The sequence below is a fragment of the Temnothorax curvispinosus genome, unplaced genomic scaffold (assembly GCF_003070985.1).
Source record: "Temnothorax curvispinosus isolate PA1 unplaced genomic scaffold, ASM307098v1 QBEX01001498.1, whole genome shotgun sequence".
In the NCBI taxonomy this organism is placed as follows: Eukaryota; Metazoa; Arthropoda; class Insecta; order Hymenoptera; family Formicidae; genus Temnothorax; species Temnothorax curvispinosus.
This window is the reverse complement of record NW_020211278.1, coordinates 2,156,764-2,178,209: the sequence shown is the minus strand read 5'-3', so window position 1 is coordinate 2,178,209 and position 21,446 is coordinate 2,156,764. Positions and strand designations below refer to the sequence as shown.

Sequence of the window (21,446 nt, the reverse complement as noted above, 5' to 3'; positions counted from 1 at the left end):
AGAGACGGGGCGAGAGAGTGAGAGAGAAAGATAATAGAAAGCTACTACGAACGTTAATTAAAGCGTCGCTCTCACGGGAGCAGAAACTTGCCTGACCTCGCCTGGCGTTAACGGCGATCGTGAATTATGTCACTCTTCTCTATCGTGGCGACCTAATACGATTTGTAGCGGTATTACCGCGATTTCTCACTCCTACATTTACATTGTAGAACACTGCGTTGTTACGTAATGCACGGGCAAACAACGTGATTCGCGATCTCTTCATGAGATTGGAATTTATAAATCTTCGTGTAGATTTGGACATAATCTTACGTGACGAGTATTAGGTTTCATGGATATGTCGATAATATTTCTTTTCTCAGTTCTTAGTTCAACGCGCACATATTAATAAACTTTTTTTAAAGAGATTTATACGTCTGTGAGAACATCACACGGAAAAAAATTAACTACCGTAACAAATTTAGTCGTAAAACATGAACAACCAACATTTTTTTGCTGCGACAGCTATATTTTTAGCAATAGTAGCAAAACCTATTGCTAAAAATATAGCTCTCGTCAGCAAAAAATGTTAGTTGTCCATATTTCACGATTCTTTTTTTTTTGCGTGCATGAAATCTTTATTCTTTTATACTGAATCATTTATATCTCATTACGTTTAAGTTTCTTATTATTCTTTTCTAAAATTATTGTTTTTTACTCGCGTAGATTAATCTTTCGACATTGGAAATATTGACGCACGAGAAATAGCCTAGTAAAGCTGTGAATTTTAACGAATCAAGTTTCAAATAAAAATAAAATCTTATTTTTAAAATTGTACTCAAGCGAATTTTAGTTCATCGTAAAATTACAAGTTAAAAAGCTTAGTTATCAAGATAGATAATGTCAAAAGTTGGACAATTGCGTTTAAAAAAAACTATTATTAAAGAAAGCTTTATTACACAGATTGGCCGAACAAATCCGTAGCCGTAGATGATAGAAATATTTTAGAGACACTATATACGTGTGCGCAAGAAGCCGTTTAAAGTGAAGATCGGACGCGGAAGCGCGGATCGGTCAATGGTTCGTTCGATCGCTCTCGATCTTTCCGGCTCGTCGATTCCAGGCGACAATATCCACGCGGGCGATCGGTCATGCGAGACGAGACACGATATCAATACCATCGAGAGCACTTACACAATCGGCGCACAGAGAACGTGCATTTCTATTACTTCCTCCGTTCTCTAAATTGGTCACAATCAATCTCGATTTATCGCTCTATTACTGTCACGCGCGTTATCTGTCAAAAGCACACAAACGAACTCGGTTCGGCGACGCGATTAAATATTATTTCGAGGTAAATATACGCTACATATAAATATATCTTACTGTCTTTATCTTGTCTGCTAAAGTTTATTAAATTAACGAAAATAAAAAAAAACGCTTGCTCAGTTATAATACGCTAATTATTGTCTAAAATATTAAAAGAATTATTTTCTTAGCTGAAGCTTTCTTGCTGAAAAACGATTTTGCGCGATAACAGTGTCGAAAAGAGCTGTATTATTTTGCTTCAGTTTAATTCGGTTCAGTGACGTTTTAGAGAATACGCGCCCCTTTAATTCGAACGAGCGGAAATATCTTGTTGCTCCTCGAGATACATTGTCGATCAAGCGCAAATTAATTCTGTTAATCGTTAGCACGCTATTTACTGTGCTATACCGCATATATTGACCTTCAGCGTTGATTACTTGATGTCATGATGATTATGTGCTTTACGGAAAATATCAGTTGTAAATGCCTACTTGCTTATTAATAGAAACTGTTGACACGTCCATCGCATCACGACGCACGAGTGCTTTAATAAATAATAATGTGAATACGTGGATACCATAATGTAAACTGAGCAATAAAGAAGCGATTCTGGTCGGTTTTCTCGCGATCATAAAGTGTCCCAAGGTCGCATTATAACAGCTGCGATTCAGTTCTCTTATGTAAGCGAGATTTGACTTTGAAGAATGCAAAATAATTCGAATCTAAATCGCCGTGAGTTTATTTTTAAGTTTAGTAAAAAATATTACATATAAAAGTTTCGAGTCATGTTATCCTCGCAAATTATCTGTAATTTTTATGCGTTTTTTAATAAACTAGTTAGATATGGATACTTATAAATATTCTATTATTTTTTTGAATCATATATTTTGATATTTCGAACATATGTCTTTGGATATTTTAGAGACATTATATATGTATTTTGAGAATTCATTGAATTTTTTAATATTTTTTATTAATAATAATTGTTATTTCTTTAATTTCTTTCTTCTCGAAGACTGAACGGAGTGGATTTTAGTTTTGAACACGATTTTCTTTTCATAATAAGTATGATCGTGATGTTAAAAACGCGAAATTGTCAAAATGTTTTATTTAAAAGTAACAAGTAAACATAAGTGAAAGCAACTGCGAAGTTAAGTACAAGGTGTCTGTTAGTTAATCCCACGAAGTACCGTGACTGTGCCAAAGCTTTATTTCGCTATTACGACGTCCGGAGATGTCACATGTCGTGCTTAGCGTAGCGTGTCTAAACCGAGCGATGCCCCGTCAGCTCTATCAAACTTCCGTCAGGATCGACGGTGACTGCGAGTAAATTAGGTGGGCTTGACGCCGCGCGGGATCTTGGCATGGGGTCTGGGCGTCTCAGAAGCGGAAGAATAAGAAGATCGGGAGAAAGAGAGAGAGAAAGGAAGGCCTGGCGATACGCCAGAAACTTTTATTCTGGCCGACTCCTTCCATGTCTTTAAGCTCACCCCGGGTCCCGGTCCCGGGATTTCTTCAACCCCGTCGCCATTTTTCCTCGTTACCACGATCTCGCGGCACGAGTTACACTCCCTCCCTCCCTTTCTCTTGTCTGCCGTCGCTTCTGTCACTCCGCTTCGCTTCGCTCCGCTTCGCGTTCCGCGATGTAGAAATAAGTTTATTAACAAACGCGCAGCGAGATCTTCGTCCATAGCGCCGCGCCGTAGAGAGAACATCGGCAGAAATAGCGGCTCCTAAAATAAGCATCGTGGAAGACGAGGCGCGTCTCTTCGAAGACACACGGATCTTTGCGCGAGCGCGAAGATCGCAACTCTTACTTGTTGGCCAACTCCTTCATTCACCCATATCGCCTTTCGCTACGCGATAAGGTAAATCATATAACTGTTAATCCTTCTGCCAATGCTAGATTATTGTGATACAACATTATAACTAATATAAAATAGTCATGTAGGAAATTTATTAGGTTTTATACAGAATGGATATTACTATAAAAATCTCCAGCATTCGAATATCTTGAAGATAGGGGTATTATTAATGCAATATATATTACATAAATATACATATCGTGGAGATACTCATCTCTGAGCGTAACAATAACATGAATAAACGCGTATATCTATATTGCTTAATTAATTTTAATGAGTTCTCGCTCTAATTAATTCTTTCACAAGAATTGCTCTGTTCTTTGATATTTGTACACATATAGACTGTCGTGTATAATCCTTTGCACCAGAATATGCCGCAGCATTTATCTGGTTTCCCCTTAAATGCGTTTAATTGATCAGTCTAATTATCAAAGTGCGGTGTCGTCCATCGCTAGTGCATAAATCGTTCTTCCGCGCGCGCTTCACCGCACTACAAGCGCTTAATTAGCTGCCGTATTAATTTCAATATATGACATTTTATTGCACTTTCACGTTCTTCCGTTTATATGGAAATCTATTCATCCGAATTCTAAAATCAACGTTATAAAGTGAATATTGCAATATTTTGCAATGTATTCCACCCGCGGGATTAACGGCAATCTTTACAATTGCGCAGCGATCCTTGTTGTATTAACATGTAGGTACATAAAACCTCATATTTATGCCGCGCATTTAGCGCTATCCATTATTCATATAAAACTCGTGCGCGTTATTGCGCGAATGGGACGCGGAACGTTAAGCGCTTAACATCCGGGATCCGTAGTGTATAGAAAATTTGACGAACCGTTAGGGAACGAGTTAAAACGGATAAAACTTAGTGAGAATGCGTTACGAATGAAAGAGTAAATGAATAATGGGACGGTTTAAGCTTATCGACTTCAAATATTTAATTGACAGATACTGAAGTACGAATACACGCTCTTCCTCCACGAACTGTCTCCAGCATCACGAATGTTTCTAAGCTGGATAGTGCAGGATATTCTAGGTTTCCTGTATTTTATATGACGTCAGAACAAGCTTAGTGTAGAATCAAATGAATAGGATTTTAATATTTGTATGTATATAAGGTTTAATTCGCCAATGAGAAATAATGTACAGTTACATGACAACAATTTCTCGAAACTGTTATTAATAAATTATCATTATTATTATTATTATTAATTATCATTATCTATCTCGCTTTCTCAATTTCCATGACACACTTCTCTTTCTCTCTTTCTCTCTCTCTCTCTCTCTCTCTCTCTCTCTCTCTCTCTCTTTCTCTCCTCTTTCTTTTTATCTCCCGAACTTTTGTATGTAATGCAAAGTTTCGAGAGAAGCAATAGAGCGAGCGAGTGGCAGTGACTGATACTTGCGTTGAAACTAATGGCGCGTGCAGAATGCGGATTCAGCATGACGCGGTCGATAGTAGACGTACGAGGGAACAGGCGACGAGAGTTGGAGGAAAGAGGGTGATGTTTTGTTAACCACGAAGAGAAAGAGAGAGAGAGAGAGAGAGAGAGAGAGGGCGGGTGGGAGAGTGCTTGAAGGGCTACCTGCTTGTCTGCATGGGGCGTTGATTTTGACAAAGGGTTTAAATGCCTGGCGAGACCGCCCAAGCATATCTAATTCCCGCACCCTGCAACTCCGGGGAGCCTGCAAGCTGACGATATCTATCAAACCGGGGATGCATCGTTGCCCCTCGTGACAAAGAGCGCTGGTGTAGGAGTTGTTTTTCATGACCTAGCCCCTTTTGAAGGGTCATGCGCTTTTAAAGCCCTCCGCTTTCCGCGCTGCCAAGCGGAGATGCAAGGTCATGTAAACAGCTTTCGATCATAGAGATTGGAGATTGTCTCACGAGAAGATAATCGATGCGTCGATCGATGCGATCTGTTAACGATGATGAGTCTTTAAGCTGTAAAATGATTATCATTTTGAATCGCATATGTCGATTACCTTGACATCGTATCAGGATATCTTAATGGGAAAAATTAATTGAACGTAAATTTATTTGTTTAATTTTATTTTTATCATACTTTGTCTTATACAGTTCTATTAATGTTACCGTTATAAATCTTTTAATTTTCTATCAGTAAACTCGTGGTTATAGCGTTTTATTTCATCATACTTATTTCAGAGGACAAAAGCAATTTGTCATGCTCTGGACGCGACGATAAGAATTTACATGCAAATAAACTGCACGTGTAGGTCTTACATAATGCAACGCGCTACGGGAAAACAGTCCAATGACTAACATATATACTTCACATTTACTAGAATACTAAAACTAAAGTGTTGTTTTTTGTTAGACGTAAATATCTAATCTGACTTAAGACCATGTACGCAAGCAATATCATTCATCTCATAATATAACATAATCTTGTAATGTTTTTACGAAATGATAATCGCATGTTAATAACTTGGTTATCGCATCCGTTGAAAGTTATATAAGATAACATGACATTTCTCGCCACGATCTCTAATGTTATCGTATTTAACGTGAAATGCGGATCTATTGCGTAAATATCGTATTACGAAAAAGAGATAAAAGCGGGCATTTGGCCGGGAGATGAAAGTACCGCATAAATAAAAATTCATGCCGCGTGCTGAACCAAAATCGAAAAATCCTCCGTTATGTACATATATATATATATATTTTTTTTTAGTATTTTTCGCTTTAGCGCAAATTCCATTCCAGCCGCGTAATCTCCGACCCTTTTCGATATTTCGATATTCATTATACAAGCTTCCTGAGGGATCCTTTTACTTTCCGTTGAAATTGTGTTACAAAGATTATTCCATTTTCCATCATTTGTACCACAAAAGCGTAAGGAGTCATCATACGTTTCCCGAGAAAATAACACTTTAAAAAATAGCTTGTTAACAAAAGTCGTTTTTGCACCATAAAAAATATCGTTTATCTAATCATGGAGAAATACATATTTAGAAAGTTATTCTGAATTTTTTCATAATCTTTCCCATGTCACTTATATGAATTACTATTATTATCTTCTACATTTTATTATGAGACATTTACTTTAATCTCACTTGTACTGGTAGTAACGTAATATTACCAACAATAGAAGGCCATTTTCTCGTTATGTATCGATAGGATAGAGGCACCCGATAATCTCGTCTCGGTTCGAAAGTGACAGTTGTATGGACGACGTCACGCGTGCGAGCAACAACGACGTGAAACAAAGTACAGGATCACCGTTCAATTACGCGCGACGTAATACATGCGTGCAACGGTAGAACGATAAACCGCAGGTCGCTAGGAGACGGGATGCACGGATGTCGGGTCATCCCAACGATGCGCTCCGCATCCGTACATCCGTGTGTCGCCGCGCACACACGTGCAGATACGTGTGTGTGCGTGCGTTTGCGAACTGCACGTATCGGATAAACACACCCTACGCCGTATGCATCGTCGTTGCCCGTTGCGGAGTGGTCCTCCCCCTCCGGGTAATAACAGTAAATCTCGAGTAATAAATCCCTCCGCCGTGTCTTCCTTCCGCACCCCCCTTCGTCCTTCTCTCTGCCCGCTCGCGCAGTGGGTGTATACGCCTGTGCGTGTGTGGATGCTTGTGCGTGGCCTCCTCCCCTTCACCTGTTCATCCCTCTCTATTTGTTCCCAACCAGTTTCTCCCTCGCGTGATGAGCGTATACGCACACGCGCGAAGAGATGGGCATGCAATTTTTATCCGCTCGCCTCTCCTCGGGATGGGATATACGTGTATGACGTGCATTGTTGTAAATTGCTCCCGCATGCTACGGCCGTGTACCTACCGGGTTAATCGAAGACCCCCTTGAACTCCCTTGAACTCGGACTAATGCGAGGGGAACCGGAAAACCAGTTGAACGTGCAGCCGTACTACTGCACAATTCCTCGGATGAAATGATCTGTCGTTGTCCGTGTACAAAGCGCGCTTTCGATCGAGGTCAGTAGACAAGATTCATAGCTACGATTGATAACGTACTGCCATATCATTGAGCATCCAGGAGCACTTGGAACGGCGTGCGATTGCACGAACAGCGATTTGGTCTAATAAATTAGGAAGTAATTTAATGTCGGACCAATAACAATCCTTTAGCTTTTACACCCGATTATCATGGCAACTATTACCGATGCTATCGGTGCTTTTGGATAGGCGCCAATTGAGCAGAGGATAATGGCATTACATTGTTATCGTGATTTATACTTTAGCATCGGGACTCGAAGTAATACTCGACTTCAAAAATAATCCGTGAAGTATCGCTAATTATATATGATAAGAAGTTTTTGTTATCACATTTCAACTTTGAAGAAGATTAAGTCCAGGTTGTAACATTGTATCTTTTTTTCAATTTCATACGTCAGTTTATTTTTCCGTCTGTATAATACGTCAGAGCTTGATACAACAGAGCATTACTCAACGTCAAAGATTTCTTTGTAACTTGCCATTTCGTAAGACTTGAAAGATAAACAACTCACGGAAGAATATATGAGAACCGATGTATTGAATTATGCGAATACACACCAAGCGAGGGTGGAAGAAGGGGATGGGTTGCCAGGGAGGTTGCTTTATATAGCGTCCTAGGGTTACCGAGTTATGCGAATCACTGACTGCGCACATCAAAGGGATTACCTCGGTAAATCAGCTCCATAATCTCTCTGGACGGTGAACAGCCGATGTACCGGACAGCTGTAGGGATCGATCGGTTGCCCGCCACAATTATGCAGTCCGATCAAGGGTATCGAGATAACCTTCGTGTACAGGCATATCGAACGCGCGATAATCTACCGCCGATAATTTCAATAATTAACGGCTGTGCGGTTCGTTTATATCAGTTTACGACGTTCTTTATATGTAATCGACTTCTGTCACGTAATATTATTAGATATGTACGTGTACGGCATGTCCTCGTTCAAAAATTCCAAAATGAGAATAAACAAAAAGAGAACTATGTATGAAAAAGTTTTGAATTGATGTCAGTTTTTAAAAGCCATTTCTCGTCAGTTATGTCTAATTATAAAATCTCGTACAACGCTATAAACTGATCTACATAGTAATATACGGTTACGCTTTCCGCACGTTATTATTATCATAGTATCATTATGAAAACGGGGTATATAGTACTAAAGTTTGTTAACTCTAACAATAAAACCGAGTTAACGATTCGCTATTTTTTCCTGCATTATAGTCCTATGACATAGATAGAGAAAATAGGAACGTGTTAATTTTAACGTGTTTTAACGTTAAAATTAACTTCACTGCGCTCGATTTCAAGATAGATTCAGTATCAATTTCATTTTTCAGTATGTATGCTATGCATACGTCACGTTCGCTTTTTTTCGTTTTTCAGAGAAGAACAACGCCCGTAACAATCGACGCCGACGCGTGAGCGAGGGTGCCAGTCGCGAGAGAACCGAAAAAGATTCGGCGGATACCGCGTTATCCACGCGGCAACAGGAGGATCGCGAGAATAAAGGTCCGCCGTCGGGCAAGGTAAGCAATCGTGTTGCGCGGCCGGTGTTGGAGGAAGCGAATAGTGCGTCGGGAAGTGTTTCGAAGCTACGAAGACGCGGCCCCGCGGTAAAAAGCCCGACCACCGATCACCAGAGTCCGGCGCAGCACCAGAGACCGGTACGAAGAAGACCAAGGTCGGGAGGCGGCCAAGAAGTCAAGACAGGCGCAGAGGGAGAGTCTGTCGAGCATCATCGTACCGAGGCGAGAGCCGACAAGGACGAACGCCTCGGTAACAGATCGGAAGAAGAGGAGGAAGAGGAAGAGGAGGAAGAGCGTCTCGAGGGAGAGGATGAAGAGAGTCAGGAACGTTGCGATCCACTGACTAAGCGGCTAAGAACAAGCCCCGTCGGCAGAAAGCTCCGGTCCGAGAGTAGTAAGGGCAAAAACGCCGAGGAAGCTGCAGCGGATCGGGCCAGAGAGTCGGCGGTGGAGGCAGAGAGAGAGGTCGAGGACGAAGACGACGACGAAGAGGAAGCGGGGGTGGGAAAACACGACAGGGCCGAACGAGAGGTCAGTAAACTTGAGGAGGACGAGGAGAGTCAGTCCAGGGAGCGGGACAGAGAACCCGAGCCACCACCTCCGGATAAAGTCGATCCCGGAGGCGATCCGGCTTCCAAGGAGGAGCAGCAACCAGATAACAAATCAGAATCGGGAAAAGACGCTCGCGCGACCGATTGGGGCGCGGATAAAGTCGGCGAGCGCAAGGAACAGCAGCAACAACAACAACAGCAACAGCCACCGCAGTTACTCGTGAATGGATTGCACGTCGACTCGCCGCTGGTCAGCGACAAGACGAATGTCATCCGCGAGGGCAGTCCGTCGCTGCTGAAGTCGACTCGATCTAAGACAAAGGGCTCCGCGGAAGAAGACAGAGAGGACGTAGCGGCGGCGGCGGCGGCGGCAGCAGAGGACGAGCGCGACGAAAACGCTAGTGAGGAAGAGGTGGGTTCGCAGCGGTCGCGACGCACAGAGCTGACCACCACTGAGTTAGGCACGGAGGATAGCGTGGGTAGCGTCGGCGGCGTGAGGGCGGCCAGCGTCGAGTCGGTCGTCGAGCTGCTGGAGTCGAGCAGTCAGGACTCAGGCTCCGTGCTGGAGAGGCTGAGTCCGTTTAGTAGCAGCGGCGGCGGCGGCCCCGGCAGGCAGAGCAGCCTGCTCCTGGAACAGCAGCGGGAGCAGGAACGCAGTCGGCACAACGAAAGCCCGATCATCCTTGCCGAGAGACTGAACAAGCCGCCACCGCCGATCGCCGGTCACCATCACCACCATCATCTACAACCTTACCATCAGTCGCATCATCAGCAGCAACAGTTCCATCATCAGCACCATCAACAGCACCACCAGCAGCACGTCCAGCAGCATTATTCCGCCAACAATCCGGTGATCCACCACCATCACCAGCAGCAGCAACAGCAGCAACAGCCGCCGTCGCAACATCATCACTATCAGCTAGCGAGCAGCCCGCACCAACACCATCACCATCCCACCGCTCGCCTGACCCCGTCGAGCCTCCTCGAGGTACAACAGCAGTCTCACACATCGAGGGGTGGCGATGAGGCCGGCCTCATGGAAGTGGAGGCCGGGGCCGGGATACCTGGAGCGAACGTACTCGCCGGTGTGCCCACGGCGGTCGGCGGAATACGGTCGTCGGGAGGCAGCAGCGGCGCCGCCGGCGTCGTCGGTACTTACGGCGACAGCGGCTCCGATAGCGGGGTAAGCTCGCTGAAGAGCGCCGGTTCTGGCGACGAGAGAAGCGGCAGCAGGAGCTCAGCGCTCAGCGTCGAGGAGACGACGTCGTCCTCGACACCGTCGGCAGTGGTAGCCGCCGCCGCTGCCGCTGCCGCCGCTACCCCGGCCAGGATTTGGCACGTGCAGAGTGTGCAGCACACGTCCCTATTGATGGCGCATCCGTCCCAGGGCGCGCCCAACGCCGGCGCGAGTGCCGCGGCCACGGCGCCGCCGGTCGGCTATCACAGTTCGGCGCCTCCGAGTCATCACGCCGCCGAGATGCTCTGGAGACCATCCAGGGCCTACCCGCCGCTCTCGCACACTCTCTTGGGCCCACAACCATCCAGCCCGGAGGAACTGCTCGAGAGAGATCGCCACGATAGGATGCTCCGGTGAGTCAGGTTTTTTTTATTGTCTTTCAATGGAACATTCCTGCGAATTTGCGTTGCCACATAGGAAATTTTCGAAAAGTTTTCGGGTTGAAAACGTATCGTAATCAACGTTTCTTATGAAGAATAGGTTGACAAGAATTTTTAAAAAGTGTTAGAGATTTTTTTCTGTACAGTTGTGTCTCTTTAAATTATGAGAAATAACATAAAGTATAAAAATAAAATAGATTTCTTATAAGTGAAACATATAATTTACAGTTACAGTTACTAAGTAAATAAATTTTGATATTGAAACACTTCTGATTTCGACTAGATAATAGATATCCAACTTTATAGAAAAGAATTTCTCTCAATAGATGTTAATCTCTTTTTACTTTGAGATAGAAGTATCAAGCTATAAAAATGCTTGTGAATGCAGGTGTCAATACATACTCGCGAATTTATGTGGTTCGAAAGTAGATCCGCGCCTCGATAAACGGCGCGGGCGCCTTGATAGGTTTGACGTTGCGTTACGTGTCCTATAATCAGCTCGGTCAATTGATGGTTGCAACGCGATATGTAACGACGATAAAAAGTTTATTTACCGCGACTACTTTTCCGCTCGACTACGCGCGCCATTAATAGCGCTGGCACATGCACGAGCGATTTCAAATACGCGCATAATAATGCATTAAAGAACCGCGTGACGATGTCATGACTACGCCAATGATCTAAACCCCGCAGATTCGCTTTCCCCGCCGACGTGAATTACCCGCCGCAATCCGTGACATTTATCGCATTTTTTTTTTATTCACTCGATCAATTGCCTCGTCGATAACCTCGACACAGAAATGAGCTGAAACGTGCCAATAACACTACGATCCAATATCACGAGTAAACACGAATTGCCTGCACGCTTCGAGAAGCGTTTTGCGTTTTGTTCCGAGTTCCTCGAATACTCGCGAGAAACAGGCGTTTCGCCCGTGCGTAATTTACTCGCTCGCGTATCCCCGCGACGAAACGTCCAGCCGGCCGGTAGATCCTCGAAGGAAACGAGACTATCATCCGGCATCGGGGAAGTGAATGCCCGACCGTTGTGGCAGCTGCATTCGGCGCTTTCTCGCCGTCCGCCGGTTCTAGCCGTCGGACTTTCTTTGTCTGACTGTTCTCGCGTGACTACGTCAAGCGTACATTCGCCATTCTCGTTTCTCCTCGTGTGCGGGGAGGGCAGACAGGCGGATGCGCCTGTAAAAAAAAAAGAAAAAAGAAAAGAGGTGGACGGGACAGGCTCGAGCGTGCGTATCCACGGCCAAGCGCGCGGGACGTGTATCTACGTGCGTTTCCGGGCGCCAGCTGCGAGCCGTTCCTCCGACTTCCGCCGGATTATCGCGATAGAGACGAGGCACGGCCTGAGTAATCGAGTCATCATTCGCGCGGCAACGCCGACAACGAGGCGGTGACCCGAAACCGTCGCTCTTCGGCTCGTATAAATATAAACCGGTGGAATACTTACCAACACCGACGACGCCGTCGCTGATCGGCACGTGTCGATGACCCTGCCGGCCGTGCGCGCTGTGTCTCGCTTGACCTCACCGAAGGCCGTCCGCCGAAACTTTCGGTGTCACTCGATTATTTCTATTACGTACGTTCCCCAATTTCTACATAATGGACGGGCTGCTTATCCTTAAGAGTGAACAGGTGGAAGTGATAATCCCGATATTGCATTAACATAATTTTTGCAACGTTTAACGTGCGCGTAGCAGATTTTTGTATATAAAATCTTGGAAAGCTCGCTCTATTCCGTAGAACTATACAAATGCTCTTTGTGCCATAAACTCTTCTCGCGAACAGTTTCGTTTTTCAATTATCCATAGTCAAAGTTCGCCGGGTAGGAAGTTACTCTCGACAGTATAAAACTTGTATGTACTTTCTTCATCGATAACAATGGAAACATATAAGTCCAAGATAGACTCGACCATGACTCCACGTCTGTCAATGGTCGTACGCTACGTTTCGTTTTAGCTATGCATCGATCGAAAGAGGCGGTATATAAAGTTTTCTAAGTACGACTAACTAAAAGTTGGAATGTTTGAAACTAACCACGGCGAACTTTAAATTACGAATAATTTAAGTGCGAAACTCTGTTATCGCGGCAAGACGAGTGTCATAAATCGGAAGCTATTGATATCTTGGCATTTAAGAAAAGATCAACTCAAAATATCCGTCCTTAGAACTACGGTCGTTGATTTTGTAGTTGGTACAAGGCTCGGCAGTACTGCTTTCACTTTTATAAAGAGTGACACATCAGCTTCACTTATTTTAACCTAATTTTCCATGGTATAAATCACGTTATTCTTAGGATTTTTCGTGATTAATGCTGACCGATATAAAAATTGCCTCTTTCCTTCTCTCGCTTTTAACGCATCATTGAAACTAATCCTCGTGACAAATCCGGCGACCTGACCCACGAGACGAGTTCAGCGAGCATCTAGGTAGGGATAATTAGTCCGTGAACCGAGAGCATGACTGAGATATTAAAGCTCCTCTAGTATAAGAGCCCATGCAGGCGGAAAAGGGCGACGGAGGGTTTGAGTTGGCAAGCTACTAGACGACGATGATGACCTCCTACATCGTCTGCCACTGCTGCTGCTCGTGTTCGGGAGAGAGGGGACAGACAGCAGAGGACGTGCGTCGACTTGACAATATATTACATCAAGCTGGTGCCAAGTCCCTCTAAATATCGTTCCCGAGTATTTTTATGACGTTGAACGTCGGCTACATTACGACGCTTTTTTCGGATCACAGTATTTTATTTCGGACGATAAAGAGACGGAGAGAGAAACTTACGGTCTCTGCACATCTCACGACATTTCTTTTCGATAACTGTTTGTCTCGTTATTTACCCGCGGACAGACATTTGTGTTTGGTTGTTTCCCGACTTACTTACCATTTCGTGTAAAGTATTTATTCATGTTTCCCCAAAAAATAGATTTTTATTTGTCGATATTTATAAAAATGAAGAGAAATACAGCAAGAAATAGCAAAGATCAAATTAGCATTAAAAAAAATAGGAATATAAGATCTTACAGCCGTCAACAAATATACCGAATTAATGAAATTAATTAATAAAACTAATTAATGCTGTAAGTAAGAAAACTTGCATAAAGTATCTTCTATTCATATAGTGTAACATTTCTGCTGTTTAATTGCTACTTTTTTTCGCTTATGCAACAATGATGTAGCGGCTCTCTGGTGTTCCGCGAAAATTAGACCGGCTAAAATTGGAAGCAACAGTTTGTCGGCAGACGAGTTAATCGTCTTCGCATCCTCGAGACGTTTTCAAGGCCGAAGCTGTCCGATAGCATCCGAGAGCGAGCGCTCTCGGTTTTCCCTTTCTCTCTCGTCGGGGGTACAAGCGAACTCACGGGAGGAACGCCGCAAAAAGAACGAAGACGCGCGGTAAGAGAGCTACCCTAATGACCATCGTGTAGCGACGAAGGTTAACTACGCGGTTCATCCTCCTGCGATCGATATCCCACGTTCTTGTGCGTGTCTCATCTTCTCTCATTCTGGGATCCCACCGGAGCCGGTAGCACTCGATCACGAGGTATTAAAGCTTGATTGATAGATGCATCTTTTTTTTCTGGTTCAATCCTGGCCTCGACGATGAGTCACGCGAGACCTGAAATGCGTTCCTGAATACAAAGGTATGGTTAAGATTAATCGTGCGCGAGCGAAATTATTCTTGTTCCAAGAAAGGCATCAATCGCGGCATTCGGTCACTACGAATCAGTTTCGACAAAAAGCGGTGTAAGAATTTATCAGAAAAGATTAATGTTATCAAAAATCTATTACAGAGCCGATGTAACTTTAATTATTTTGTTGATTGTTCAAAAATCACGCAGAAATCACATATCATATTACACCGATCGTGACAACGAACGTAAAGGAAAAAAAAAGAAGAAAAATTTATAATGTTCTTAGTGTCTCGTTGTAAATATTTCATTAACTGAAGTAGAAAATGTATAACCGCATTACGTCGTTAGATAGAAACGTTGGAAGGTAACGTCGTTCATTAACGAAGCGGCATTAGGACGAGTTATCAGGCTTCACTTCACGAAAGCCATCGGCAAATTAAAGAGCAAATTTACCTGGGATATCGATGAGGGATGTTGTTGCGGTGTTAGCCGGGAGAAGTAATCGCTGATCGTTACACGTAATACACACACACACATTTTGTAAAAATGTAATTTTAGTTTTAGAACATTCTGAACACATTGGCACAAAAAATTAACAAAAATTTGTTTACGAAAACAGCTTCCTGTACTGAGGAAGCAACAATGCGTGATTAATTAATTATAAGTAAAAATTAGTTATTTATTGTTTTTGCACAAGTAGTAACATTGTAATTTTTATTTTTAGTATTAGATTCCAGTGGTGGCTTTAAATAAAGGATGTAACGAAAACCTGGTTTAAAGCCACCACTGGAATCTAATACTAACCATTGCACCAAATAATTATTGGCTAGGCAGTCGTAGCCAGTGTCTCGATGCAATGAATACGGTTCTTCTACAGACCTCACAGCGGAAAATACCATAATAACACGCTATATCGCGATTCACGAAAAGATTTTCCGCCTTTTCAAATAAACTATTTTGAAATGAATAATAGTTTATTTGAAAAGGCGGAAATTCTTTTCGTCTCAGACAACAGTACTATAGTCAACTTAGCTGGGAGAAGTAATCGCTCGTTACGTGTAACGAACAGGTGAAATTGGAAACTTGATAAAGCGGAGATACGGATCGGCGGCGATCAGTTATTCGCACGAGAGGACGTCGCGGAACGCGACTTTGCATTTGCCGATATCACGCGAGCCTTTTACGCGTCCGCTCGAAACTTCCTAGAAGTTCCTGCGGCAGAAAATGTCGCGGAGACACGCGTATACGCTTTCCGATGCTCTTTCGCGCACGTGGCGTGATCACGAAACAATGATTTCGGTGAGATTGCCTTTAAGCATAAATAAGATCGATCTTTCGTGTCAAAGTTGCATCAAAGATTTAGTTATGACTATAATATTACCTGGCCTATGTAATTAGCACATCAGTTCAAACAATTAGTGTTTTTTTTTAAATTACGTGGTAATTTAAATGATTTAAGTGAAAAGGAAATATTATCCAATTAGTACTAATTTCAATAATATTAATTAGCCTTTTTTGCCTTACCTGTAAAAATATCTTGAACTGTGTACAGCTCGATACTCAAATATTCAATCCTCGCAGAGCATTCACGTAATTAGTACGCCTTTTACCAACACGATGAGCCGAAACTAATGCGGATGATCGGAGAGCTTCGCAATTTCACCCTTTTTCTCCAAGAAAGCGATCCTAACGTGTAACTGATGTACTATTATCCTGTTCTAAATACGTCCTATTATGTGTGTTCTCTCTTTCTCTCGTCTCTCGTGTAACGACCGCGATTTAACGCTTATGCAAGCCCGACCTCTCCGAGAGAGGTAATCAGCTGGCCGCCGAGTGCGGCAACAGAAACTGGCATTTGGGCACAAGGTCACGCGCAGCTTCTTTTTTATCTCTCCCCGCCTGGCTCTCCATCTCTCGCCCGCTTGATCCTACCTCCTGCCTCCTGCTTCTCCTCCTGCTCTTTAACCTTCTCCCTCCGTATAGCCCGTCCGAGACCGTTTGTTAACCGGTATGAGCGAGGAGGAGAAAAGGATGGGACGAACAAGAATGCATGTAGCAGGAAGCTGTAAAAATATATATCGGATGCCCGGTAACTTATCCGATGATCGCGTGTCCGCGTCAGAGCATCATCTAATAACAGGATACTGAATGCCCCGGCTACAACATCATATATAATAAACTAAATTGATTATAGATTAGTAGGATAGATGTACTAGAATAGAATAATTTGATATTGCGAGATTTATTTTAATTCTTTTATTAGAATCATTTTCTATCTTGAACATACATAAATAGATTCAATTAGATTAGATTTAATCAGTTCATTACTGCGTTAACGTTATCGCTCGTATACGACATTATATAGCTATTGTTTATCTCTCTTTTTCTCTTTTTAATGACGACTGCCATTTATGCCAAGTGATATTTATTCTGGAATGTAAGCCCGACGTGTTATGATCGGTGCCAAAGTCTTTATCATTAGCAGTTGTGTCGACGCGCTATTATTATCACTATTTAAATAGCTGCTTGCAAACAGTTTCGCGTCTATGTTCTGGAATGTGTCTCGTAAAAAGTATTTTCTATCATCCGTCACTGATTTATCTCGAGGACAACGCTCATCGTTTTTGCGGTCGCATTCTGGTAGCCGCGTTCGCCAAAGGTGTGTGTGTGTAAACGTGTGAGAAACACGTTTACAAGGAAATAAATCTTGTCGGTGCCTCTAACTCCTCCAGATTGCGTCACGCGAGTCTGAATCACACGCTGGGATATCTCACGGTTCACCCAGTTTCATCGCCGAATCGAAAGTCTCGTACGTTTCATTCGTGGCGTATCACGCGCTTCTCGTCCAAGGCCACCGCCGTTTTACGCGACGAAATGTCTCTCTACGGATTTTGCAGTTAATCCTATCGTACACCACTCGATGTTATCTTATCTGGATTCAGCGTACAGTATAATTAAACGTGATAATATACGAGGAACGTGAATGAAGTAACATCTAGAAATAGTTACCTACATCTTGTCTATACTTCAGATTAATTATAACATTGCGCGTTTTTTAACGTTCTACAATCTACGATAACGCTAACATTTTTATAATATTGAAAACATACTAATCCATCGTATACAGGGCGATGAATCTCGACGTTAATTGATTGAAAGGTTTCGAATGGAGCGTAAAGCTCGGACACGTCGTATAAAGCGTGTGATCTATGAATCGATTAGTCGACGCGTGTCTCGTGTACTTCTTCCGCCTGGAACGGTGCAACCGACGCCTGTCTCGGACATCGTCGTTCAGCTCCGAGAGAGAGTCGATCGGCCAACGAGCGACACGGACGAGCAATTTATCTCGAGGTCATCGCGTTATCTTCCCACCGGGGACGCGTACGGAACGTTCGAGAGTAGGCGAAGTAACCGGCAACGATCGCCGTTCATTATGCAGTTCACGTGGCACACGTCCGTCAGCTCGCCGGCGATTTACACGCCCGTCACGCACACACGCGCCACGCGAAATCTGCCCGGGACGGGATCCGCTCGCTCGCACGCACCCAACGTATGCATGCACGTATGTAGATACATGCGTACCGTCGCGTCGCGTCGTATCTTCTGGTATCTCCTCTCCGCCGTTATCTACGGGCGCAACGGCGTGGAGATTAGAATTCGCGCCTCGCTCGTAGATATCGCTCCTGGGAGTGATGGCCACTTGAGGCCGAGGACGCGAGGATTCTTCTTGGAAAAACACGCGAGCAGAATTTTTCTTAGAACTCTCCAAACATTCGTCTTTGGTAACCTTACTTATGTTTCTTTTTCATTGTGTAATTTATATTTGACGCTTATCTTAATATTATTGTCAGTTATATTGAACATATTGATAACTATTTAGTAGTCTGCACAATTTGTATTTCAACTTCTATTTCTCCTAATCTTTTTCCTAAAATCTTTCTTCCCTAAAACCCGACGCCTATGCGTCATTATTCGGTCTCGCGGATGCGCATTCACGGACTCGCTCGCGTATTATCGAACACATGCGCCGTTCATGCATTAGTCTCGCGTTACGTGGTACATATCCGAAGTGAACTCGCTCTCCAGGCGAGATTCGTGTATACACGCGTGTTCGCACGCCAGGCACATTGGCGAGCGAGCGAGCGAGCGAGCGAGCGAGCAAACGAACAAGCATGCGTAGGCCGCGCTAACAGTAAATCCAGTGAAACGGAGGGCTTCGCTAGGGCATAAGGGGAGGAGCGGAGAAAAGGAGAGGAATGATGTAACCTCTGTCTGGCTCGTTCGGTATGTAATCGTCGTAACAAACGAGTCGTAAATTCAACTCAAGCGTGCGGGAACTTCTCGGACATTTCGAGTATCCAAGGTCGAAGCTTCGCTGCTCGTCGCTATTGTAATCGCTTTTTTCAAACGAAAAGATTTTTTATGTTAAGATAAGGTGCAAATCAGCTGCTTTGTCATTTAAATTTCTGTTGAAATATCTTTGAACCCTTTACACGTATTTTTCTTTTAAAAAATGCCTACGGTATATTTAATCCGTATAAAAATGATGTCAGCTTTTCGCGTTTTTTAGCTCTCGCGTACGATTATCCTATATTTGATGAAACACCGCGAGTCACATCCACGCGTTTCCCCGAAACTAATTAATTATATAAAAATGATAATTAACCAAGCACCTGTCACGGCGCACAATACGAGTGAACGGGACTACGTCGAGCGATGACATGTGAATGAAATAGCTTTCAGCGCTCGTTTCGTTCGACGCTGCAAAACGCCCGGCAATTTCGCAAATTGCGAGCGGCGTGGCTGTGACATCACAGAGCATTCGCGGATCTGCGTATCGATGGGCGAGCGATGCCCGGGGAAAATTTCGTGCATTTGTGGCGAACCGGCGATACCGCCGTCAAAGGACCGAAGCCAGACGCATACCGCGTGTTCGCGAACGCTCTCGCGGCCGATTGATCGACAATGTGTCAGAAGGTACTTTCTATAGGGTATTGTCTATACAGGATATCTCGCCGCTGCGCCGGATGCGCTTTCAGCCGCAGGTTCTTTGACAAATTTGAAATCGATGCTGGCAGGTACATGATGGAGATTCGTAATTTGCCACGATTTTTCCACTTTTAGCGTTAACGTCCCAATACGTCGGGATGCCAATTAAATTTTCACCTAGGTAGATTTTAGATGTAATTAGGTTGGAAAACAGATTTTATTATGCATTTATAGTTTTGGCGAGGAAGAGCTTGATTCGCCAGAATTTTGTCTCTTTTAATTCAAGATAATTCAGGATCGGATCAACATTATACATAGAAGTACTATTTTTACTTTATTTATCATTCAATAACTGCCGGTGGCTCATCGTTCAAGTGTTATTATTTTGAATTATTCCATCTTATCGACTTTCAGAGTATCTGATGAAAGTCACATCTGATGATGACATCATCAAATGCCCAAACTTTATATGTAAGAAAGAAGATTCGATTAATTTCTAAGATTTTTCTGAGTGTCGTGCGTCGAATAGCAAGTTAACACGGTACAGTTTCGAAGATCCAATTGATCTGACTTGACTTCAAGAGGCACGTATTATACGATATCTTTCCATTTCCTGTCACCGCGTTTTAATCGGGTCACTGACTCTCCGGCGTCGACTGGAATCCAATCGTAGGAATGTGTCCTCGTAGCCAAATCGACCAGACACGATGGACGCAACCGACAGCCGTATAATAAGACATCATGCTGGCTATAATAAGTCGCTATATAAACGCGCGCTATATAGACGTGGCGCTATAGCGATGCTAGGATTGCCGATTCAACGAAATCGTATATATGCGCGAATACGCAGTTCCCGCACAGTTCATCGCAGTCGAATAGCTCTGTTCGTCATGCCATTATCATGCCGTTAACGTCGCCATTATCGTGCAGATGTCCCGGCTGAAACTGGTTCCGCGCGATCCCATACGACTAACATATTTTTAACGCAGCCGGAAAGCATATACGGGCACGCATGATTCAGGTTCTGGCCTCAATGGAGACCAGAACGCTCTTTAATTGGCGTCCAGTATATTATTATTATAATTATAAGGATCTTATATCGTGATACCATTATAAGAATTTATTATTATAATATACTATTTTCAGATCTCAATTTTTGATCCCTTGAAACCGGAAAAAAGATATTAATTTCCTGGTTGTACCGTTTTATCGTATTATCACCATAATTATACTTATAGTCTCCAATATCCTCACATTCGTGATCCTTTCGTTCGCGAACTTTTTATGTCCAACTTGCTATAAATGTATACAACGATCAAAAGTAATTAGCTTTCCTCTCTATTTGTCGCGTAACAAAACTGCCCCAAGAGACGTTAACCGACCCGATTTAGCGCGAATAAATTTAACGCGACACGGTTTCGTACTACAGGCCGTACGCACTTCGTACACAATCTGATATTATGGTAGCTAGTTGGACGCGAAGCATAACTCAATTTCTCGGCAAACGACTGCGCCCGCCCACGCGCGTCGGGGCACGACGGCAATTCCAACAATTCCGTACTCCCGTAATTTGGCTCGTGAATAATTATCGCCGGGGGCGGTGTCGAAAATAAACGATATATTTCCGGGATTGCGTGACGGCGCGTAAACAAGAAACAAAACGAAATCCCCGTTCGTTCGTTCGTTCGTTCGCGCGCGCTTTCCATTTCTAATTCAAGAAATCCATTAAAAGGATGAACGCTCGCCCGCCTTCGTGACTAACGTTCTCTTTGGCAAAGAGAAGGGTAGGTCGAGGCTTTTCAGGCGTGGAGGAACGCGCTACGAGATTTGCGTGGCCGAGAGCCATAAACGCACACGCGTACGTGCACCTGCATCCACGAAACTCACACGTGTACGCTCGGGCGGCGGCGGCGCCGTATGATCCGTATGTGGTTGCGTATGTCTCGGCGTATGTGTGCATGA

General features: G+C 43.7%; 1 protein-coding gene across 3 annotated transcripts in view; it reads left to right on the top strand.

Moving 5' to 3' along the window:
• Nucleotides 1-21,446, top strand: part of LOC112465069 (probable JmjC domain-containing histone demethylation protein 2C) — a 286,220-nt gene that overhangs the window by 164,071 nt on the left and 100,703 nt on the right. For all 3 annotated transcript variants that reach the window (XM_025032457.1, XM_025032450.1, XM_025032444.1), the window contains exon 8: nucleotides 8,538-10,821. In XM_025032457.1, the coding sequence (XP_024888225.1) occupies nucleotides 8,538-10,821 (2,284 nt within the window). The remainder of the gene's footprint in view (nucleotides 1-8,537; nucleotides 10,822-21,446) is intronic.